At 37.9% G+C, this 25,931-nt stretch overlaps 1 protein-coding gene across 2 annotated transcripts in view; it reads right to left on the reverse strand.

The window, feature by feature from the left end:
• The window catches only part of PRDM5 (PR/SET domain 5), a 169,569-nt gene that overhangs the window by 104,117 nt on the left and 39,521 nt on the right, over positions 1 to 25,931 (reverse strand). The window contains exons 15-19 of one of the 2 annotated variants that reach the window (XM_064416379.1): positions 21,655 to 21,740; positions 12,310 to 12,414; positions 6,807 to 7,714; positions 5,240 to 5,421; positions 3,436 to 4,166 (exon numbers count right to left, since the gene is read on the reverse strand). In XM_064416379.1, coding sequence (XP_064272449.1) covers positions 7,550 to 7,714; positions 12,310 to 12,414; positions 21,655 to 21,740 — 356 coding nt within the window. In that variant the 3' untranslated portion in view covers positions 3,436 to 4,166; positions 5,240 to 5,421; positions 6,807 to 7,549. Of the gene's footprint in view, positions 1 to 3,435; positions 4,167 to 5,239; positions 5,422 to 6,806; positions 7,715 to 12,309; positions 12,415 to 12,442; positions 13,147 to 21,654; positions 21,741 to 25,931 lie in introns of those variants that run through there. The other variant, XM_064416380.1, reaches the window with a different exon arrangement.

Below are 25,931 nucleotides of genomic sequence, written 5' to 3' on the forward strand. Positions count from 1 at the left end.
TTGGTTTCTAGAAAATATTGTTCTTTATGTCTGGGGCTTCTCAAAACATGACATGAGGAACACCTAGCAGAAAAAGAGATGGTGAAAGCAGTTTGTCCAGCCAGAATCTGCTTTCAGAAAAAGCAAATGCAAATGCCACAGCCACTTTGAGTGCACAGCAAATATGCAGCTCCAGATTCTTTCAGAGTAAGCACATCCAGAAGTTGTTTTTATATTTCTGAAAATACCTTTAGAAGCAAAACACTTACATGTTTATCCTCTACTGACAGAGGGGATAAGATGGCCAACACGGACAACATGACAGTAGCCCATATCCTGAGCAGACCTTGCCAGACTCTAATTTAGGAAACAGCAGAGCTAATCTCAGGAAATTTGTAATTACAGAATTAGCTACTGACTGGGTTTTTATATTCACAAGGGAAGTTACCAGCAATTATGAAATAAGTCTGCCAGGGAACACACATGTGGTAGGGCTTTCTTAGGTTTAATAAATTTATTCACCTGACTAAAAACTTAACATTTGATCAGTACCATACTCAAGAGTAGCAATTTACAATCACAACTAAGGGCTCCAAAACTGTCTACTAAATTTCTGTTTCTGGAAAAATCTTGCCTTGTAACATTTAATACAACTCAGAAAATATAACTTTGTCCACCATCCGCACTGAGCAATCCCATGGCTGGTAGCTGTTAGCCTGAAATCTAAGTAGGATGATTCTTCATATGACTTGTTAATTCAAAAAAAGATGAATTAGACAATTGCAACTGAAGGGATAAATAATTTCTAGTGCCACTGAAATATACAGCAGGGAGGTACCATTCTGATACAAAGCAAAGGCACTAATTTACACCAGGGAAAACAATATTTTTTTTTCCTTTTACTTCTAATACGCTATTAACTGTTCAAGTTTAAAAATAAATCATTAAACTTGCTTAGCAATCAGCAATTTGTCTCTCTGACTGAGAACAGCTGAATTTTAACCCCATTTTCCACCCCTACAGTGACTGGCTGAGTCATGTCCAGTTTTGTGGTGGCTTTCTACAGACTGATATTTAGAACAAGGAAAACAAATAAGCAAACAAAGCTCATATCATTGATTTCACAGCTTTTTCTGCTCCAGTTCTCATCTGAATTCTACAGCCACATTCAACCCTTACTATATTTGTAGGCTAATGAAAAATATGAGAGCAAGGACAAGAATCACTGCTTTCAGCCACCTTTGCTGCACTGTAAAGGTGTGGGCAGAAGAATTTACGGAAGGTTTGGTTTAGTACACCTGGCCTCATTTGTAGCTCCAAGCAAACTGATCAGAGAGTCTTTTTCTATATTGAAGAGCTAAGCCCAGCCCTGTCATCCCACACAAGTATTTTGGACTGAGGAAATGGTTTAGAAAGGGATAACCTCACCTGCCTGGCTTACCAACAACTGCCCTTACTGCAGAGGAAACTTTCCACTGCAGTCATTTGAGGAAAACTTTTGGGTCAGGTTACTCAAAACTGCAGGATTTTCTCTCAGACATACAGAGTGAGTTTAGCAAACAAAAATATAGCAAGAGATTTAAGAGATTTTAAGAAGGTGTTTTTACAGGGCTCAAGGCTGCTCAAGTCACAAGGAATGATAGGAAAGTTCAGGCCTTGGCACCCTGTGCCCAGAATAACCCAGTAATACAACAACCTTCTCCTTCTGCAAAAGCTAAACAGTAGAAAATGTCTTCTGCATAAGCTGTCAGTGTCACCTGGCAGGACTGAGTTACAAGCTAAACTCTGTGCTCAGAAGGGGAGGCAGCAACCTGCCCTGGCTGAAACAGCAAATTCCCATAAACACAAAAAATGTCAATCTTGTAAAGATTAGTGTACTCTTAATTTAATAATTCATCCTCCTTCTGCATTTCCTAGACAGAATCTGATTAAATTGCTATTTTAACCCTCAGTTTTATTATTCTAAGTTTTTAATAATTTTGTTCTGAATGATAAAGGAAGAAAACAAAGTGAGATCTGTAATCACAATTTTTTTCTTCCATGCCCAAAAGGGCTTTTATTATTTCATCTCAGCAGAGCTAATCCCCCCTTTACCTACTATGAAACTGAACAAATTGCACACAGATGCAGAAGGTATTGTAGTGACCAAACCCTCCAAGTTTTATCACAGTATAACTGACCTATGTTAAAAAGTAAGAACATACCAGACAAAAGGACTCAAATGCTTTAAAACATTTAGAACAAGATGTCATTTTGTGAAACTACTTTGGTGCTTCTTGTCCTGCTAAGTGGATTTATGATCTACCTTGTATTTGGCAGATCAAGTTTGTCAAACATTTTAAAGTCTGAGGCATGACACAGAGAATGATTACAACATTAGTAAGAAATGATCACAACAATTAGTGCCAAACCTGGATAATGCTGCAGTGGAGGTTTCTCCTCCAGCAGCAACCTTACCTGTTTAGCACTTCCTCCCAGTTTTGTTTGAACAGCCGGTAAACTGGAAATGAACTTGTGGATTTAAGGGCTTATAGTCTTTTCCCTGTAGGACAACCAAAAAACCCCCTGAATCCACAAACCCAAAACAACTTTTATTATTGGTTTCTTTTTGCTGAATGCCCTTCTCACAGAAAAACAGAAATGAAAACAACCTCTCTTTGATTATTGCTCAGCCAAGAACATGCTGCCTCACCATGCAACAAATGGAATTAGGAAAATTGACAACCAGTTCACTACGTGCTACATCTACCTGATGCTGCTGCTGTACAAACATTCTGAGACACTTCCATTGCTTCAGAGATTTGAAAGATAAAGGCTATGAACACATGGCCAATGATATTTGAAGAACAGCTGATCATATCTGTTTGTGATGTAAGATGTCTTATGGTAAATTTATATATAACTTAATAATAAAAGGTTGCAATTTTGTCTCATTGTTGCTCTAAATTTTTTTGAACAAAGTATCGAATTCAAAGTGGGACATTTTCTGGCTGTATTTATACAGAACCATGTTCCTGCTTATCAGGACATCCTGCTAACGAAAACCTAGATAATGGAGAAAAATGCCAAAATTAAGTTAAACTCTACTAATTTCCAGGAGCACACACAGAATCAGACTCCCAGAGCCCTATGAAACTGTCATCTTGCCTTCCCATTCCAGCCTTTTATATATCTGACCTATATAACACTCAGTGAAAGCCTTGTGGGATCACACCATTTCAAAAACCTAGGTGGCAACTCTTACTATTTTTTCCTTTCTTAAATTGAACAATAATTCTTAAATCCAAGTTTCCTTGGGATAGTTGTTGGAAAGACCTCGTGGCTACACAGTAACACCAGGAATCAAATACTAAGTGGTTTTGTTTTTCTTTTTCCATATTACTACCTAGATTTTTCTGATGTACCAGGTCCAGGTACAGTGCAGTGACGGACATCCAGGAATGTTTTCCTGCCTACCTCAGCTGGAGTAGTCCACAGAGACAAATGGACCATCAAGTCTCTCCTGCACTTGTGACACAGGCAGGTGTTTCTCCCTCGTTTCCCTCCTCACTGGAGGGTGATGGCAGCTTGGATATCACAGCCAGCTCTGATCCCTCTGCTGCTGTAAGGTGAGAGGTAGCTGATGTTAGCAAACTCCAAGACATGGCTGCTACTTGAGCATAACAAACAGGGCTCAGGGAAAGTGAGCAGCAAATACTTTGCAAACACTGCTAGTTCACTGCCTGCCTCTGCCCACAGCATTGCACGGAGTCAGGAACAGCTTACAAAGAGAAGGGGACAGGAGATAAAAAGAACTAAATAGGCAATAACTATTAAATAAAAGACTGGACATCCCAGTTTGAAATGTTCAATTAATAATTTTCCAGGTAAACAAACTTTTATCTGTGACAACTCTTCAGCTGTGACTTAAATTACTTAGATTTCTCCAATCTTCTTGATGTACCACAGAACATACAGCTGTCAGAATTCATCATGAAGAACACAACTTCTGAGCTCACACTTGCCTAAAAAACCCAAATAAGCAGATTTAAAATCTCACCGTGAAGATCATCTCAACACTTCAGTGCATTAAGTATGTAACTGAACTGAAAACCTTTTACTGTACCCTGACCACACCCTGACAGCAGCACACTGAGCTCCTCCACTCCAAGTGGTGCTTCAGAGGGACTGTTATGCTACCTTTTAAACTGCAAAATTAAAATAAACACAGAGTCAGGTGTCTTGTAAGAATAAAAGCACTGGTACTTATTAACACAAATGCAGAGAACTAAAGGCTGCAACCTAAAGCAACACAAAACGCCCAGCAGAGGTTAACTTACATTATCCCCTCCTTCATCTGATTTCTACTTAGGACTTGATAGCTTAAATTAAAGAATGCATGAAGTCTTTCACAGTCATACAGACAGATGAGAAAGCTAACATTAGAAAATTAAAATATATTTATCATCTTAATGATTTGTATCACCTTTTGGCCACACAGCTGATCAGGATGAAAAGCAAAAGGAATGAAAAGCAAAAAGCACTAGTGAGAGTGCTGCTGTTCTAACATCAGAGATGGAGCTCTCTCCAAGAAGAGCCAATGGTAATGGAAAAATTAGAACAAATGGAATGGTATCTGCAGAAAATTACAGAACGTGGGGCAAAAGTCACAACCTTCTAAAATTGCAGTGACTACACACTCTTACAGTAATATCTCTAGATTTTCATATTATTCTGCAAGGCACCACTTACTAAGAAAAAGTTCGTATTTTATTAAATTACGATTAATGAACAAACATACAAACACAACACTAAAAAATTTACAATTACCTTTAGACCAACAAATTTCACTTTAACACTTCTCAAAATCAGGTGATCTATTTTCTCCAGGTAATACCAAGTGGGAAACTATCAACAGAAAATTTGACTCAAAGAAGAAAGGGTTTGCTGGTTTGCTTTTTTCCCCCCTTTCTCTTTGTTTTGATTTCCTCCCTTTTTTTTTTTTTAAGAAAGCTACGATTAAATAAAAATATGTAAGATACTGTTAAGTCTGCCTTGCATATAAAATCAATTACACAGTTCATGAATCCAGTAATGGGAAACATATTACCTCTGACTGGGAGAAACTCAGGCCTCCAGGGAATGAACAGGGCAGCTCTTATTGAGGGAAGACCTGGAACTGCCAAGCCAGGTGCTGGCTCTGTAGCAGCTCAGGTCAGCAGCCATTTTAGCCCAAAGGGAAAGTTCCCTATTTGGAGGACAAGATGGAAAAGATGCTCACCTGGAGCTGGGCTTCAACCTCCTGCACCTGCTTCTTGTGTTTGCCAGGAAGGTTTGAATTCCCTCATTGATCCTGTCAATCCCTTGTTCTGTTGACACCATTAACAAGATCAAAGCTTCAGCTGCTTAACTGGTGTTGCCGATTACATACAGCAAGATTAATCCTTATGTATTGTAGCTTACCTAGAAAAGTTTTTTTAAAAACAGAACATTCTCCTCTCAACTTTGTGACTCGCATACCTAGATATTCTTCTCAAAAGCAGATATTAACCCTAAACACGTAGCAACTTGGCAGTACAGATTTCTGGCAAAAATCCTATACAAAACATGTAAATATGTTAAATTATCCTCTTTTTTTCCCCCACAAAGGATTTTCTTCTTTGTATTTTAACAGACTTGTCCCTCAAAAACTCCATTAAAAATATTCGCTTTTGGTTTTATGTTTTGGATTTTTTTTAGTGTTTTATTTTCCTTCTACTGTTCTTTTTGCCTGAGTTTTACTGACCACATTGAAGAAGGAAAAATATAAAAAGCTGAAAAACAAACAATTGGAAGCTTGGTTTTAATATAACTCAATTCTTTTCACTTATGTCAAAAAGACAAACAACAACAACAATAAAGTAACCCACCCCAGACATGTCAAAAAAATCACCCTGCTATGCTCCTTGGAGATAGTTAAGAACATACAGCTAAAAAACCATCACACACTTCAGTATATGATACTGGTTGCTTTTGCTATCTAACATTTAAAATTATATTATTTTTGTAGTAGCCAGCAGTATATTCATGTTTTTTGGACCTAAAAATAAACTGTTCTGATAAATTGTAATAAAATCTCTACGAGGATAGGAAATATTCTTTACTCAACTTTATAATGCTTATTTCAACTACATTTGTCTTAGACACTTAGAATGTACTTGATTTATATGAACAAATGATTTGTGGAATGGAACTGGCAAAGTCTCCAAGTTTCTTGTACCTCTCAGGAAGCAAATAGGGCATGAAGGCTTAGGATGCTTTTACACATAGGAGGTTGCCACAAATGAGAGAATTATGAATAATTACACTTCTCCAAAATCTGCAGCAACTCTATACAGATGTCCCAGTTCATTTTGCAAAACATTGACAGGTCCAAAATGAATCTGAACAGTTTGCTAACGCCAGAGCCTTAATATTAACTGCTGATAACTCAGGAATTCCACATGCAATCAGCCTCTGAAGTTACAGTTTTACTGTCCTTCTAGATAAGAATTTATTGGTTATCTGGCTGTACAAGAGGGCCTGTGGGAACTCTTTTGAAGAGTCTTCTGCAGCAAACAACTCACTCTGATAACATGAAGAATTTGATTATTACTTGGTTTTAAAGCAGAATTTTTCCCAGTGCTTATGAACAGTACTAAGAAAAAAAAAAAAGAAAAAGGTATTTAAGTGATATGAAGAAATCCAGGGCATCTGATTCAGCAGGAAGAAACACTGTGGGAACCAGCTATTCACCAGGAAAGCAAACACATGCAAACTCAACAATTCTAGCTGCTCAAGCCACCCTGTTCAGATGTCTTTCCACTTGCCTTGCCAGCCACAGTGATGAGTATGAATATAGTACTTAAAACTAAATTGCTCAAAATTTTCACTTCAGTCTTGTTTCACGTAACCAGATGAAATAAATCCTCCTCAATCTCATACAGGAATACTGAACGCTGACAGATTTCCACAGTTCTCTACCCACACATTTTGGCATCTCAAGAATCAATTCAAGTTAATGAGTTTCATACAGTAATGAGAAAGCTGCAAATAAAATGAGACAAAATTGTGTTACAACAAAATGCAGAATTATGATATGAATAAAGCAAGCCTAGATACAATCAGCAGTCAATCAGAATGACAAATTCTGTGTGATTTCAAATTAAATAATTTTAATGCAGCCTTGTAGGTTAGATACAGAAATACAGTTGCAGACAGCCAAGTCTGGTTGCAAGTGTCCAGGATTTCCAGGCACTGCTACTAATATCTAAGTTTCTAAGGATGTCAATAACAAAGAAAAGTCTGCTTAAAGCTTCTTTGTTTAAATGAGGATAAAATTTTTCCAAAGTTCTTGTATCTTAATTTTTTTTTTATTTTCAAGCTGGTTTACATCAGAATGTCTTTCGGTTTTTTTTCCTACTAACATATTTACAACAAAATTGGGAAAAATAATATGTGAAGGCACTACAGTTGTTTCTCCTGACTGTGCTTACTGGCCAGGTAGAAAGTCTGGAGTTTGTACACGTACAAACGCACCACTTTGGATCCACCCTTCTCACTGAGGGCATATTTAGCTGTCAGTTTCTCCATGGACATTTTCCATGTGCACTTTGAGGTAGTCATTCCTTGTAAACTTCTTGTGGCAGAGCTGGCACTCCGCCATGGGGCGGTTGGGGTTGTGAGTCAGCTTGTGTCGGATCAGCATCTTCTTCAGGCTGAAGGACAGATCACAAACCTGAGCAGAGAAGACAAGACAAAGACAAACCAAGTAATAAAATTTCAAGCACGTACAGCACTCCCAAGATTACATCACTGAGGCCACAGCCACACATACCTGCAGTACTTAAAAAATGAGCTGGACTTTGGACGAAAAATTCCTTCAGAGAGCACCTGAAAGATTTTTACTCTGCCTTTTTATGTTGTATATTAGGAATGGCTCCACAGGCACAAGGATGCCGTCTGTCTAAAAAAGACTTAATCTTAAAATACCAACACCTTGAGGTGTCCTGGTAACATTGTGGTGCTTTGTTCAGGTTTTGATGCAGCAAAAATTGTGACAAAATTCACAAGCATCCATCAGTTCAAATGAAATCCTTCCTGACCTCCAGAATGACACCTGCAGCTTCCAAAAGAATCAGTTCCAATTGCTCAGTTACAAGGAGAGAGGAGTGAGAATGAAGAGGTTCTGAAGATTGTAAGAAAGGTTAATTACTAATGTAAAGGAAACCTCATTGTTCTAGCCTCTCTCTGCCTGGCCAAGAAAATGGCAGACATGTGGTAAATGAAGGTGCAATTCCTTCGCATTATTATCTGGTGTTCCATTCTCCTTCCTCCATTGTACTCCAAGCAGTCCAGTTCATTCTGCCATTTGAAGAGATGGACAGAGGCACGAGGGACTCTGCCCATACTAAAGCCATTCCTTTATAAAAACTTTCGTACTGAAGTTAAAATGAAAACCACAAAATGTTGAAAGAACAAGCGCAGCAAAGAAAAGTTAGAATTAAAAGTTAAGGCAAGACACCAACTCAAGTGAAACTGTGCAGATATAATGTCACATTCGCCTACCATGCAAGGAAATAGTCTAACAAGAATTTGACAGGAAAATGAAGAAAAAAAGAAAAGGAAGCAGCTGCTGATTTGACAAATGAATCAGACAAGAGTCATATAATTAAACAAGAATCACCATCCACAGTCTTGCACTCTTAAAATTCCATGTTCATTCCAAACAATATCTCTTTCTTGCAGAAAAAAACTCAAGGAACCCAGGACAATCCCTCTGGAGAAAATCAAAGCTTTAAATTTATATTGGCACCCAACTACTGCAAATGCTAAATGGTGACTGATTCCTTTTGAAACTACAACAACAAGAGCTGACTATGTAAGTAGATCATCTTGACCTCCAGCATATGGATTTTATGCCAGTTAAGGCTAAACCATTAAATGACCATAAAATGGCAATGGCCAGAGGCAAGTTTTGTACTCAAAATAACTTCTCCCAACACTGTGTGCTGCTGCACTAGAACATGTTTGACTTTATGACATGACATAATGCTGAAGACCTTCATACAGCAACTGCAGCTCTCCAGCTTTTCCCAGTGAATGATCTCTGAATAAACCTGAGACCCAAGCAACAGCCACCCCTTTGTTATTGACAGTGCTCAATTACAGCACCCACTGGTCAGCTTTGAGCACTGCTTTTGCCAAACCCAGGTTTCTGTTTCCCCCTCCACAGAGCACACAAGGGGAACCCATAACATTTATCTAATCACTGCCACAAATCCCAGTGTGCTGGAAGTGTCGCACACTTGTAAACACTCCATGTTCTTGAGAGCCAGGAGGCCAATCAAGGATATACACACATACAAGATGTGTTGGTGTTCTGTGTATCATATACACACCTCTTCATTTCTAAAATAAACAGCTTATAACACAGCCTCAAAGTACATTTATTTCATTTATTCTGCTCATGTGACCAATGTAATGCGTCCTTCTGTCCCTCCAAGACTCTAGCACATTGTGCTATCTTCCCTCTTCAAATATAACCTGGAATGCACAGGATTATTAAAGGTATGGCACATCCTGTGCTGTTCTTATGTAGAAAAGTTTTGGGGATTTTTTTTTTAAGAGTTTGCTTTGTATATCAATTTTGTAAGCAAGACTGATATTTTTTACATTCACAACCACTCTTGCTAATGTGCACTTGAGCTCTAATCCATCTCTTCAAGATGATCAAAGTTTTGGTCAGGTAGGGAGGATTGACATTTGAAAGAAAGTGTAAGGTCAACCAGAGGCAGAGTAGAAGGAAATACTGTACTGAAAGAAACCAGGACAGGCAGTACTTGACCTTTCTGCCCCCCAAAAATAATCTATTGTCTCTGAGAAATTGAAGTTCAATTGGCCTTCCAGTAAAAAACAGGCTGGTCTGAAGAGGACAGACATCTAATTTTCTATGAAAAATTGCATTTCTATTTCCATATTTCAGTTATTTTCACTTTTCTAGGCGACATGTATTAGAATTGCCATCTTAAAATGGAAATATTCAATTTCCACTACGATCTGTGGGATGTGAGAGCTTTGAGACATTAAGGTCTGAAAATGCTTTTGCTGACTGATAAGACACAGGAATAGACACATAAATAAACTGTAGCACCTTTCTCAAACAGAGCACAGGGATTAGTTTCACATGTAACTCAATCCTGCACTGTAATGACTGTTCCATGTGCCTGAGAGAGAGACAGGAAGAGAAGACATGATTTTTATTTCTGACTCTGGAAAAAGAATATATATTTAAAGCAAAAATATAGACTAAAAGAATTGGTATGTGGTATTCCAGAGATAAGAATTTGTGGAAATTGTTGTCATAAATTACCACTCAAGTCATTATGTGAAAAATACTGAGAGCGTCTACAGTTATCTTGAGTGGAATAAAAAATTGTAGGTGAAAATACTCAAGTGTAAAAAGGAAATTTAGTATTGGGTAGCTCATAATAAATGTCCCCCATAGGGACATTTTTCTGTAATTGTCCACTACTGCTTTTCTTGTAACTTCTACATAAACATCTGGAATCACGCAATGTGCAAGACAGTTCTGGAAGAACGGGCTGCTCTTGGTTACATTTACTGTGTCTCCAGCATGTGCAGAACAGGAGCCCAGGTGAAATAAGGAGAAATGACTGAAAAAAATCAATTTTAAACCTCTCCAAGTGTGCATTAAGCAACAGACCATGGTGGGCACCTGGGTGGCTGAAGCGTGAGGAAATGAACAGTGGAGGCATGTGCTGTTATGTCCAAACCCAAAAGATCAGCAGCCTCTGGCAGTGTGCAGCCAGCAAAAAGCTCCTTCTGAAGAGTGATTTTGGTGAAACAAGGCAGAAACTTGAAGTACAAAAAATACCACCAGTAACTGAAGGTACACTCCGAAGAATTCTCAAGGACTAGGACTAGACACAGATTACAGCTGTTTCTAGCTATGGTTTGGGAAAGTACAGCTCTACTTGATTCATGAGGAAAACTGAAGGAAAAGCTGAAACAGGAAAGTATGCTTTCACACAGCTCCTATTTCTAATTAAAGCAAGGAAAAAGAATAAAATACAACCACCATACCAAGTCAGTCTGCAAAAGCACACTCTGAGTACAAAAGCAGTGAATCTTGGATCCACATATGAGAAAAACTACATTTACACTGCAAGCTGGCCAACAGCTGATAAACAGTGTAACAATCTGAAAGCTGAAAAAGTTATTGACAATGAACTGGAGTTAGAGAAATCTTCAAGGTACTATCCAGAGCCAGGCTGAGATTATCCCAAAATAATACAGCAAATTTCCTAACTTGTAGATGTCAGCAAAATATTTTAGTTGAACTTTTTCATTAAATTAATGTATTTTATTCTCAATGAAATGACATCAGATCATTCATTAAAAACCTGAACAGTTAATAGACCCTTGAAACTTTCCTGCCAAGCTGTTATTTTATTTTTGCATCTAATTATATAAATTTCTGAGCCAATTTACAGCTGCTCAGACTGAGCCATCTAGAATATAACTGAGAGATGGCACTCCCCTGTGACTGCCTCATAAAGAGTCAGTATCATGAAACAAAACACCTACACTAATTCTACACCCATGCTGATGCCTTCCTCTAAATCCTTGAGCAACAATTTTGGCATTTAATAGTTCTAAAAGACATTATGCTTCTGCACATTCAGCCTTCCCACCTACCTCCCAAAAGCTGAGAGATGTTGCATACAAGGGGGGCAGGCTGCATGAAGGGTACCTGACAGTGATCTATGAACTGTCACAGGATAGGCTGCATTTCAGCCCTGTGAGTGTGCACAGCATCCCAGATTTCCTCACTGAGTAACAAGAGGCTGTGAGCAGATGTTGAAAATATCAGACCAGATTTTACCACAAACAGGCAATTCTGAATTCATATTTGTGTCATTCAGCATCAGAAGCATTGAGATTCCATGTAATAAATTAAATCCCTTTTCCTACACAAGCTAATCTCCAAATATTAACCTGTCATACAATTCATACAGGAACCCAAGCAGCATGAACTTGTAAATGGTAACATCCAAATTGCATTACTAATGGTGAAAATAACTCTTATGGGATCCAAAACCATAAAATGAACGGGTGTGCGTGGCTCTTGGCAAGCAAAGAGGGTACATGAAATTCCCTGAATGGCTTTCCATTCCCTAGGCAATTCAAGCCCATGTGAAGTGTAACCATGCCACAAGCAATAAGTCCAAGGCCACAAGATCCCTGCAATTAAACCCTCCTGCTGCACTGAGGCTGAGAAGACGAAGGGAAAGGAGCAGAGGAACTCACATCACACTGGAAGGGCTTCTCCCCGGTGTGGGTCCTCATGTGCTCGTCCAGGCCTCGCTTCTGACTGAAAGCCTTGTTACACTCCGAGCACTGGTACGGCTTTTCCTGCACACAATGACAACAGCGAGTGAAAGTGAGTCAACACAGAGCCCAGCTCATTAAAGGAGTGGAATTCCATGCTGGATGGTGCAAGTTTTATTTTCTCTCCAAGGTATTACAGTCAGTGAAAACAACAGAAAACGACTTTCAAATGATTAAGTGAAAGCTGGGAAAGCTGTGGCCTGACAGTTTCCACTTCAGCACCCACTTATGAATTAATTATCCATTCCAGTCTTTCAAACCCAGCCTTTTGGGGAGTCTGCTTTTTGTCACGTGAAAGGTACAGAAACATAAAATTCCATGTTCTTTCCTTTATCCCCCAGAAATGCTTAAAGCACACAGACAAGTAAGATTATTTATGAAAACTTCGAGTTTGTTTGGAGGTTTCCAATCACAGGAAGAGGTAAGGGGAGGAAGAGGATGTACAAGGAAAGCCTGTGGTAGCAGAAAAACTTATTTTGAAAAGTGGTGACAGAAGGTTAATCACATACTTATTGCAGCATCTCAAAAGAAGTGCAGATGGCAACCAAACCATCTGTATTTTTATTAGAACTATTGGTTAGCAGCTACTGTAAAACATGATGTTAGAAAAGTTGCAATCTCACTGACCTGAAACAAATAATTAGAGATAAATAAGGAAATCCACTTATGCAAAGATTTCTTCTTTGATGTTGTTCCTTCATATAGAAACTTTAATAGGAGTAATTCCTCCTTGATTCCACTAAAGCTACAGAAAAACTATAGAAATCAATAATAAATCAATTAAATGCAAGAATTAACATTATGGCAATGCACATGGCCTCATTAAAATTTTCATATTTTAGAGGCACCCTTATTTTTGCACCAGCTAGACTTCCTTCATTCTCGTTCTACTCTTTTCTGTGGTCTCTAATTCTGTACTGTTTAGGTATTTTAAGAAAAGTAAATGCTTTTTACTAAATTAAATTGAAAGCAATGAATATAAATCAATAGGCCAAAAAAAGCAGCTAGATCTATGAATTAACAAATAATAGGCAGTAATCAAGTTCTTTGGGGAGATGATGTGGGATCCAAGGACAAGTGAGACAGAACAACTGAGGCATTAAAGCAACAAAGAGAATAAGCTGTCTGGTTATTGAATTCCTACTCTCAGTCTCTGGGAACCATCAGGTCTCCATATATTGCTGAATCCTGCCAGGATTCACCATACACCTAACACAGTGCACAATCAGTTAGTGCAGGGTATGTCCCAGTCTCTCTCTTTAGGGCAGATCCAAAGGCCTCAGTGGGGCAAAGATGGGGTTTTTTGATTTTGCAGTCACCTCCCACCAAGTTTCCTAGAAAAGGCAGTGTTATTTCCATAATTCTTCAGTAGACAGCAAAACATAACAAATTACCTAAAAAAAAGATCTGAACTGATCTGTGAAAAAAAAAAATTATCATCTAGATCAAAAAGTCCATGTCACAAGGAGCTTTGCTGACCTGACTAAAGACTTCATGGAGCAGGGTCTGCATTTTTAAGGGAAATGTATGAATAAGCCACGTGAAAAGCAGGTTTCTGCAACAACCCCTTAATTGGTTTTGCATTGTGGTTAACACAAACCACATTTCTGTGCGTTCTCTAAAAGCAGTCTTTCTGTGTGGAGGCTGTTCCCCAGAAAGTGCAAAGTGAAGTATACGATGTGCACATCTTAAACACCTACAAAAGCATTCACTACTGCACACTGCACCAGGTGGACTCGCTCCCTTTTTATTGTCTTGGTCTTCAGCTATCTGAAGAATTGACTTGATAATGACCAGGTCAATCATCCCAGTGCTAAATGGATTTCAGGATTCCAATTTGGACAAAGAGCCATTTTAAACTCTGGGAAGCTGGAGTCACAAACCTGGGCTGTATTATCTTCCCCCAGGTTATGTTTGGCTGTTCTATATTTTATATTTGCATTATTCTCTGTGGCAAAAATGGTGTATCTAACATCCCCTTGGCATCTGTATTGAAATTCACATCTGTAGTGCATGAAACACATCCAAAGCTGTCTTTGATCTAATTTTAGATCCCTTCCATCTGTATATTCCAGTGACTTCAGCAGACATGACTGATTCACACCAGCCTCCTTTCTCCTGAGTGGAGGCTCCCTCCATTCACATCTGTGTCTATTTCAGGAAAACCAGTAGTGCTGTCCAGAGCAAAACCTGGCCCTCAGTTTATCTCCAGAGAAAAAGACTTTTTTGTTGTTGATTTTGAAGCAAACATCATCCTCACCAATCAGTTTCCGCAAAACAAAACATTCTGTGCTTTTCGTTTTCTCTCTGCTCCTTCTCCCCCTCGTGTCAAATTTCCATTGCACAATGGTTGGAGAAAGCAACACTTTGCAACATGGAAAATGTGACGTTTGCTTGGCACAATCATCACTGCTTTAAATGTGAGCAGAGGAAAAAAAAAGATAAAAACCACAGCAACAGGTCTGAAAAAGCTAATACCACTACCAAAGGACAAAAGGGGCCAACACCGAGATAAGAAAAAAGCTGGACAAATTTAAAACATGAAGAAAAGGGAAAAACCTGCTAACTATCAACAAAACAGGAGCTCATTGGGAAGATGATCCAAATCTGACTTCAGAGGAGTTAGCAAATGCTGGTACTATCAATCTGCCCTCTACTGAAGAAATATCTGCCAGGCCATGGCTGTGGTGGCAGCCAAGCTGAAGGGTTACATGTGTTTTCTTTTATTGACCATCTAAATGAGGAAGGGAGCAGGGAGAGCGAGAGAGACAGGACATGGCTGATACTGCAGTGATTTAATATCTCAGTTTCTAGCATGTCAGGCATGAATAGAAATATGTAGATCAGGATTTACAACGTTCCTGCCTCTGAACAAGGAAAGGCCAAGCAGAGCCCAATGGTACTCTGGAAGGTGCTTTGCTGTAAGATTGACACATGCTGACCTAAAAGCTCCCATTTCTGGTGGGTTTCACCATTAAAAATGAAAGAATTAAACATTTTAAAAACCATGTCAAATAAAACAGGGCCTGCAGTACACACTTCTGTGTCTGTGGATGGCCGAATCACAAATCACACCTTGAATCCTAAGCAAGTTGTGCTGTGCACTAGAAAGAACTCACTCAGAACATGACACATTTCAAGGACATTTGGTGCACCTTCAACAGCTTGACACAAAGGTTGCACAGTGTGTCCTGCAAGCACAGCAGATGGAATTACTCAAATGCAGAACATTTGAACTGCTAGCTGCTGCTGCAGTTGCCTGTATGTCCCTTAAGAAATATAAATACATTATGTACAGTAAGATAGCACTTGTGCTCTGTAAACCCAGTAATACTGGTTACACGGGTGAAATGCGAATGACTTTGGTAGGAGTCTCTCCAGCTTGCTTTCTAAATCTGAATTTAGAACCATTTCATCAGCTCAACAGTGACAGCAAGACAAACATAATTTAAACATCATCATTATTACCACCAAATAAACATATCTCAAGATTAAAATAAGAGTTACGAACACAACTACCAACTTGATGGGCCTGTATTTTCAACGTGCTGAACACTGAAGCTTGAGAGAAGTTCAGAGGAAAAAGGAAAAGCTTATCAGGTCTTGTATTACATGTGAATATTTACACTTGTGACATGAATGTGAAAACTGACAGGAATAATGGTGATGCGACAAAAAAAATAAAAAATAATCCTTTTCTTTCCATTATTCTAAAACAAAGCCTTCCTTTGCTCACAGAAAAATCTTAAAATGTCTATTCATGAGATTCTGATACAATATCATCATCTGCTTTCAAAAGGCATTTTATGTGAAAATTTTGAAAATATCATTATTACTGTTACTAAATATGATTTATATGCTTGCATCATCACCTGAACAGAGGGTTAATAAAAAAAGTGTTTTGAAAAAACATCAGGCAAATGGAAAAATGTGGCCTAGAATGAACAAACATGACCAGCCAGATAACATTAAAATACTCCAGTCATGTCTGCAGCTACCAGGACCTCGTTACCCTCAAAGAGAAATCTGGAAATCCTTCAGCTTTGCCAACCTGAAAATGCAGGAAATCTGTTTACACTTAAAATCACAGATAGCCCAAGTTGATGGACTCCAGTTTTGCACCTAAGTGTGAAAAAAATTCAAGAACTAACAAGATGCTCTCTTAGAACTAGAAAGTTTCTGCAAGTTACAGCAAGTGGCTGACCCAGAGACAGAGGCCTATTTAAATTACTAACATAACATTGACACTGGAAGACAAAGGGTGATGAGAATTTACAATAAAAGTAAGGATTTGAAACTTATAATATTAGCCTCAATTAAAAATCACTTTACAAGAACATGTTGAAAAGTAAAATCCTTTAAAAAATATTTCCAACAATTAGAGCAGGCCAAAAAATTTTCCTGTTAAAACAACTGTGAAATAATTCTGGCAGATTTAAACAAAATGTGACTTTTATTCGAAATGACTAATGTTTTTTTTAGAACAGGTCTCAATCTAGTTTTAGGAGTATTTAAAAAATAACCTTTTTTTGCAATAAAATCTGTAGTTAAAACAAAAGCATGAATCTTCTCTGAAATGCCTGCCAGAAAAGAAAAAGGCATTTCTTAAAAACATCCAGTATATGCAATTCATCTGGCTTTACCATATCACTAACTTCCCATTTTCCAGGGCAGTCTTGCCTATTTGCTGCCCATAAATTGAAAAGTTCTCATTTCTTTGCAATTTTTTGAACTGCTGAGGTAATTTCTGGCCCTAAAATTTAGAAAAGGAGCGTTTATTTAATCAGCATTGTTGAAAATTCAATAGATTTTCACCTTCTCCTGGAAAATAACAGTATCAATATAGAAAAAGTACATTTTCAGTCTGCAAGGAAGGGATGATCATCAGTCAAGATTACATAAAAAAGTGTGAAAATATAGGTGCAGTGGGATTCAAACCTTCCACATTCTATGTGCAAACACAGATTGCAGAAGCAAGGAAACCACAGCCCTGGCAAAGTCATCATCCTCAGGCAGATGTTTGGGAACTCACCCCTATCTCACCAACTGGGAAATAGAGATAAAATCCAAGATGGAAAAACCCCTCCAAATTCAATCAACACATCATATTATTTCATTACTCACTGTCATGTGCCCAGAATTCTGTATTTAATACACAATGGAATCTATTTTTGACAATAGCATTCTACAGTGCTTCTAAAACACACAACACTTTCTCAAAGTTTAAGCTCAAGTATTACCTGGGAAACACAGGAGAAGTGAAATTATGTCAATATTCTCCTTGCATTATTTCTCATTTACTACTATTTTAATACTCCTCTGGATTAGAAAAGAGGGGGCAGTGTAAATTTCCAAATGAGTGCCTTGGAAAGCCTGTTTAACTCAGGACCTCTTCTTTTTCAGGGAACAAAAACAGTCGGCAAGAGTCCTCTACAGGAGACTGCCTCACTTCCACACACACCATGATTTATCCCTATTCCCATGAAATCCATAAATAAAACTCGGAATTATTCCAAGGTTGGTTAATTTCCACACATATTGTGGTTTAAATGTATTTAAATATTAATGTATTTTAAAATAGTAGGCACTTATGCATGAAACTAAAATTATACACTGAAATTACTCTAATTTTTAAATTACCTCAGAAATGTACTTCATTTAAGCACAGGCTGGCAGCTTCCACCCACTAGAATTCAGATTTTTAAAGAAGCTATAAAAATTAAATATATCTATTTTATGTAAATATGAAATATTCAAATCAAGTCATGAAAAGCCATTTTCAAATAGCTTTGACTCTTTCTGTTTTCCACCACTGAATCTAACTGTAATAAAATCACCATTCACAGCAGTAATGAAAACATCAATTCAACATGACAACAACTCTGGGCACCTATCAATGGCTATATTTCCAAGCATTAGCAATTCTATTGCTACAACATAGAATAATTTTTCCACATGCTTAAGCTTAAACATTGCAATGTTCAGTCAGGCACTGAATAAAGCCTTAGAAAAGAGATGAAGTTTCCTGCAGTGTGAGGGTTGGAAATGTGCATGTAACTCCCTCAAAGCTGACATGGTCTGTAAACTCATTTCATCAACAACTTCAATAAGTTCCTCCTTTATGTTTTCCTAGGCTGCTATATTTCTCCTTAAGGAAAAAAACCCCAAACCCATCAAACCATAAAGCAAACACATTTACTTTCATAGAAACAAATCAATACTCAGGTGACATTTTAATATCAGGTGGGTGGTGTTTTCTCCCTGCCCTGGCCAGCAGGGGTTTGGCCTTACCTTCTCTGTTTACTCCAGAGCTGGAGCTGACACCTGTGGCCACCCAGGCTGTGCTCACTTTAGCAGCTGCCAGACCTTAATCAACTTTCTACAATGATTTTTTCAGCAGCTTTTCCTGATCCCCAGCATCAGGTCTGGCATTTAAGCCCACTGGTAAAATACAATGAGATTTAATCTCTTACTGTCTTTGGTGAATGCTACAGTATTACTTTTAAGCCACTTCACAAACCTTCTGGCCAATAGACCAGATTGGTTTTTTCAAGATATTTATGAATAAAAAATAACTTATCATTGCAGGAGGGTGCTATGACTGTTTTTATTTCCACATTGCTAGGCTCAGCTGATACAAAAATACCTTCATGATTTATACATCTAGCTATTTACTCTTTCAACAATGATTTTGCACGCAAGAATAAATTTCAAATAAAATGTATGTGTAGGAAAGGGTAAAAAAAGAAAGAGCAAACAACCTTACAGCATTTTAAAAAGTCAAAACATGGGATGACTGAAAAGAGAAATTTCAAGTGTGACTTCCTGGTTTTTCTTGTTCTTAGAACTGACAGTGGGACCCAAACCTTTGGTAAACACAGTGCATTTTTTATTTCCTAATCTTCAGTTCATCTTTGTTTAAACAGCCTAGGAACACAGAACAAGTCCTAGTGCATTGTGCTCAGGGGTCTCAAAGTCTTTCTGCACAAGTTTCTTTCTTCCCTGGAGAAGTCCTTACACAGTGCAGTTAGAACACATCTCCTTCAGAGTCAGGACTCGGATCATGAGCCCTCACTTCAGGAAAGACACACCTGAACAGCTCAGCAGCTGTTTTCTCTGCTGAAGGGGGTTGGTTTGGTTCCTGCACCCTGCATTCCTGACAAGCATCAACCTACTACTAAGATTAAATAAATCTTCACATTCTTGCCAAGACACAAATGGTGTCTTCCCCATTTACCTGTCAGTATTGTTGCTCCCACACTTTCTTTTCCTCCCTTTCCAATTCCCTTCACCACTCAGCTCTTCCACATCAGCTAAAACACATATTTATTCCCTTGTACCTGCACTAATATTTACTCACCGGAACAGTAAAATAACAATAGCTTATTATCCTGTGCTACTTCATGGATAATATTCTGCAGAACAGACTCAGGCATAAATCCATCTTCTGGCTTGAAAATCCATGGAAATCAGTAATAAACTTTGTTTTTTCTTCTCTTGTTTTTATTAATAATTTCAACCCATTTTTTCCTCCTCCTCCTAAGATGACTTTTGATTTTTTAGCTGTCCAGTTCTACTTAAATATTAAATAAGGTCAATTGTGAGGAAGAGCGGAAGTTGGGACATGCAAAAACATAGCAACAGGCTTCAATTTAGAAATTACTATGAATATAAATATTATTAGTAGTGATTCTTGTTACTTCAAAGTAAAAAAAAAATTACATGGAGATAAATGAATATGCAATGGCAATCAAATATGTATGAGACTCACTGTCAAGTTTTGGGATAGAAGCAGCATCACCACAAAAAGAACCAAAATCTAATCAAGTCTAAAAAACCATGTTCGGCCTGCACATTTTAATCCTACAGCATAGCTGTGGGGATGACCAGCACCTTCACACATCAAAATAAAAAAACTGAAATGTGACCTTTCAAATGTACATGATCAACACATCTCAAGTATATGGAAACACTTAGATCACATTTGGTGTGCACTGAGTTCTTTGTACCTCTAAGGATGGTATTTGGCCTCCATGGTACAGTAGAATATTTCCTGAGACATTTTAAAACAAATTTTATTATGCTCTTAGTGCTACACAAAGCCTGTCTAATTACAGTGTCTACATATATTAAAAAGAAATATCCACTCCTTAAAATTTATTTTCCTCTTCCCTTTCCTATCAGCTAAAAAATGCTTAGAAGAAAACATTACTTGGTGTAAATCACTGCAGACTCTAAAAGTCTAATAATATTATTTTTCCTTTATTTTTCTTCTACAGAGACTGGGGAGTGTTTGTTGTTTTTACTCAAACTGTATGAAAAAATCAGAAAAAACCCCTGGATTTGGCACTGTTTCAGAGCTTGTTTACCCCTCACAGTCATGTAGAACTTAGATGGGTCATGAAATTTCTCCTGGTGCAAACACAGTTAAGAGGGGATAGTAACAACAGAAAAGAATTTATAGCACTTCTTAAAGTGATTTAACAGCTGGAAAAAAAGGAGAAACAACTAACAACATAGGACTAGCCTGTTCCCAATGAACTACCAAGAGTATTGCACAAACTACTCATTACTTGTATAGTTTGGGGTACAAAAGCTAAAACTTTATCTAGGACCTCAGTTAATATGCTCAAGACCCACACAGAACAATAGAAATTGTAACAGGTTTTAATTTTACTTATTTAAAAAGCAATTCTGTGTGCCCACTTACATATAGAGACTACTAAGTTAAATGTCACCTCTCCTATTTCCCAGTAGATGCAGAATTTCCTTGGTTTGGCCTCAACGTTGCTCTCATCTTTGTGAGCTGTAACAGCTCCCAATTAAATAAAAGTTATATAAAAATTGTCATCACTTAATAAAGTACAGCCTCTAGAAAATCTCAGTGACTGGACTTTACAGGCACAGTAAGAATCAAAGCACTGGATACTGAAGTTTCAGTCACAGTGAAGCCTTTACAGAGCTGTTTACTCAGTAAACAACATTAATTTATACCTATAAATAACCACGGGTTAAATGAAGAGGTTAGTACAGCTATTATTTCAACATAAAAGAAATCAAACACAGAAAAATAGAAGGTAATGGAGTTCTAATTAGAATTCGCAAGTTAATGACTTGAATCTTTGCCTCTTATTTTGATAGACATAAAATACCTTGGTTGGCAGAGCCTAATCTCTACACAAACAGCAACTAATTGCTTTTCACCACATGAGTCACAGACAATCCTCAAGCAAGCATAAAAACTCCTCCTTGTGTGGGACTTACCCTGGTGTGGGTGCGAATGTGCATCTTCAAGCCATCGTTCTTGCTGAAAGCTTTGTCACAGTAGGGACACTGGTAAGGACGCTCACCTGAGAACAAGAGAAGCATCAGGACCCAGAAACGTGCCCTCAGAGGATGAAGGCCTTGCAGCACAGCTCTTTGTCAAACTGAACTGCTTTTCTCTTCCAAGAGCAGATTTAAACTTTAGAAAAATTACAAATAATCCTGCCTGAGCGCAATGGAGTGCTGGATCAAAATATTTCTCTTTGCTGACTGATTTTGCACAATACATGAATACACACAGACAGCCTTGGGGGAAATAAAACCAAAAAGAAAACACCTAATGCCCTTGCTCAAACCACATTGTACAGTGATTTACACATGGCCACTTTTATGGTTAGGCATTAACTGCTCCCAAATATTTTTTCTATTTCACATCTGGTCCCTATTAGAGGCCTCTGGGTGTCAGAATCCCAATGGAATATAAAATCTGCTCTTTTATAATGCTGGATCTGTGTTAGAAGCTGGTTAATCAAAAGTTTCTGCAATATTTGTGTCCCGATTTATGACTGAAGTAGAAGCAGAACAACCTTAGCATCTCCCTTGCAGCATCCCATATCTGAAAGGTATTTGTTTAATGCTCCATTACACTGATGTCATTTGGCATCGATTTTCCCAAACTCACATTAGTGTCCTGTGGATACTGAGCTGTTCAGAAACAACCAGTAAAGAGTTTCTGAGTACCATCATTTGGAAGAAATGTACTTGAATTTTTAACTCTTCAGGCAATGCACTGGAATCTGAGTGTACTGCCTCCTGTTCCTGTATAGAACACTATAAAAGCAAAGATCAGGCTGTTTCCATTGGAAAACAAAGTAGAAAAATTAAGACGATAGAAAATTTTCTGTTCACAAAATGGATTTTGTTCTACATAACCATAATGCTGAAGGTGTCTTTTGAAATAAAGGTTTGTCACAAGTCAAGCAAAGCCTGTTTTATAAAGTCAATGCACAGCTTTCTGCTCACAAAGGTATTTCTGCATGTAGACTTAACACAAAACAAATCTTCTAAAACACGCAAGCAAGATTAACTCCATTTCATAGTTTTAAAAAACCCAAACCAGTATATTTCACTGATAACCCAAAGATATTGACAAAGAGCCACAGCGGAACATGAAATCTCCATTTCCACACTTTGGGTAGAGATTCAAGGGCACCTGAGGTGAGGTAATTGTTTAGGGAAGAGGATGGCCACCCTCCCCTATTTTGTAGGCAGATTACTTTGTTCTTTTGTCTTTTACTTCTGTATAGGTAACTGTGAATGACAGCATAAGACTGGCCAGCAAGGCACCTTGTAAACACAAATATTTTTCTCTGTTGAGTTCTGTCATCTCTCAGAAAGCTCAACTGTGTGAATCGGGGGTTTGGGGTTCTTTTTAGGATGATGACATCAATCTCTGTGTTAGAGCTGTGTTTTCACTGAGCAGTTTGATATATGATCCTCTCTCTCCTGACCTTCGATGCTTTAATTCATGCCCCCGAAATTCAAACACTCCAACAGTTGTCAGTACTCAAATATTGAATTAATTCAACTGACATTTTTATGTCTGGGGGCTTTTGAATGGAGAATTTAAAGCTTTCAGCAGTTTGTAAGCAGATGAGCGATGACAGGTAGGAGTTGTATCCTCCTCCCTCTCTCTCCCACCCTCATCTCTCTTTAAAGAGAAAGACTTTTGCCTTCAAAGGACGCGCTTGAGTTTGTCTGAAACAGATTAACAGTGTCCCTCTGAAATCAACCAGGGACACCATGGTGCTTGATGAGGAAAGCCCTAGGAGCTTTCAGCAGATGCCAGCAGAGGGCAACAATGACTCCACATCAACGTGTCACACCTGAAAAAGTCGGGCTTGGAGCTGCTGTTATAAACTGTCCACCGTAAAAAATCTTCACTGTTCCAAAAATCAAGTTTACTGCCTAACACAGACTGCCAGCTATGTCTTGACATTCAAACTAGGAACCATCTTGTTTTTCTAAATTATATAAATTTCTCATGCACTTGTGTCAATAGTTTCCAGTAAAACTACTTAAAATATGTTCCTAAGTAATTTTACTCTTATCTTTTTGTTATTTTCTTTCACCTTTGGAGCCTGCATGCTTAGAATTTATTCAAGTGCCCTGGTGCTTACACAAGCAGCTACCCTGAGCATAAACATCATTTAAACTTGTAACTTATCTTCTGTCTCAAAAGGTTTTAGGATTTTACAAAATTAACAATGGGCCACTTAAAATACATCTGTGCTAGCAACAACCAAGTTTCTTAGTATAAATTTCTTACTAACTGCTCTCTGGAGAGGGCCCCTGTTGCCTGTCTCAGAAGTGAATAAACTGCCCTCTGACAATGCATCTTTTTTGCTATTTACTGTCTCAGGAGCCCAGGTAACTAATTTAAGATTAAATATCTGATCTTGTGGACAGCAGATCTGGCAAGATTATTACAACTCCACATTATTACCTTCTCTATCTCTACTAAAAATTAACTTCCTTGCTTCTGAGCCAGTCTAGATAAACATTATTCATGCTACCAGTCAGTACCTCATCAGAATGATTCCACATTCAAGGAGACTACTGGGAAGCAGGTGTTCCCCAAGAGAAGTCTTACACACTCTGTCCCACTCTAAGTCCTGTACGATAAACAGGAACAGTTTGACTTCCTCTTATCCTGTGATAAGCAGATGGAACACGATGGCAACAAAGGAAAAGACAGATTTGAAAGAACGAATGCTAGAAATATTCCTCTCACATGTGAAGGCTTGCTGAAGGGCAACATTTAATAAAAAACTACTGCCAGTGTCCACAAAGGAGAGGGGCTTGTGCTTGCACGAAGTTTAGAATTGTCCCTGAAACAAACTGGAGAGCAAGGACCATGTGATACAATCTCCTGGGAAAGTGACGTTATCCATCAGGGCTCTCACATCCATCTACAGCCAGACAAGGACTACCAAAATCCCATTAGAAACATTGCAGTGATAAACTTCAGGCTGTACACAAGAAATTGTGGAGATTTCCAGATGCAAAACTCCTCTGATCAGAAAATGAAAGGATCTTTAACAAGGAGTTTAAGAGCAAAAGTTACTAAGAAAAGCAAATTAAATACCTGGCAAGTCATGAACCTCTATTTCTTTTGTCTTCACAAGAAGGAGTTAACAGGAATCAAAGTGAAAGAAAGAGATTTCCCCTAGATAAACTACAATTTCTTCTTGGATTTGCTGCTAGAAGAACATTTATGAGATGGTGTCAATTTGAGGAAACACCAGACTAAGATGTGGGTGCACTTTAGGTAAAGTCAATGCCAATTAACAACTATGCCATTTACACTCTGCATTTTTATATAAACACATTTGTATATATAGTTATATGTAATAAACACAGAAGTATTTTTATGTTTGAGTGTTTTTAAAATCTGTTTTCTAACCAAAACTATTGCTTTCATTAAAATAACAGAACAGTCAAGCAAGTCAAATGTAACAAATGTTAAGTTCACCCCTGAGTTACAGCTGACTGTCATGTCCCCGCTGTTCCAGAACAAACTGCTCAACACATTAATGGCACTTCTGTACAAATAACCTCAAATAAATAATCCTGGGATAAATTGCAGTGGATTTAGCATAATTCAAAGTCTAGACATTCTACTTCCAGATTTTGTATGAACAAAAAATCAGAGCTTTTAAAATAATAAAAATAAATTTAACCTTAATACAAGGATTATGAAAAACAATTCCATGATTGAAAAACATATGGGATTTTGATCTGAAACCACGTCATGACAGGACTGACATCTTTTTTTCTCCTCTCCATCTCTAGCTTGAGATCACAATACCTAGTGGACCTTAATGTAGCTTAACAAGTTAAATACCAGATTCTCCCATTCCAATTGGACTCAGGACAGCTTCCCATGAGACATCTGCAATCAGAGGTGCTCTAAGGCAGCATTTACACTGAGTTTAGCACACAGATCTCCCAAACTCAGACACAAAAAAATTAAGAAGCAAATCCATATATACATTAGTTTTTGAAGATTTCAATGTTTCAGTGGCTACAGCTAGACAATTAATAAGGACTTTGAGACAGTTAATCAAACTGGCCATACTCATTGCTATTTTCATATTTTGCATTCCCTGTAGTCAGCTGAGCCACAAATATAAAGCTGTTTCTCCAGTTAGGTGGAAATTCCCATCCAATGGAAAAAAAAAAAACCCAAAAAAGGAAACATCCAGCTGCAAAAT

This window comes from Passer domesticus, chromosome 4, assembly GCF_036417665.1.
Source record: "Passer domesticus isolate bPasDom1 chromosome 4, bPasDom1.hap1, whole genome shotgun sequence".
Lineage (NCBI taxonomy): Eukaryota > Metazoa > Chordata > Aves > Passeriformes > Passeridae > Passer > Passer domesticus.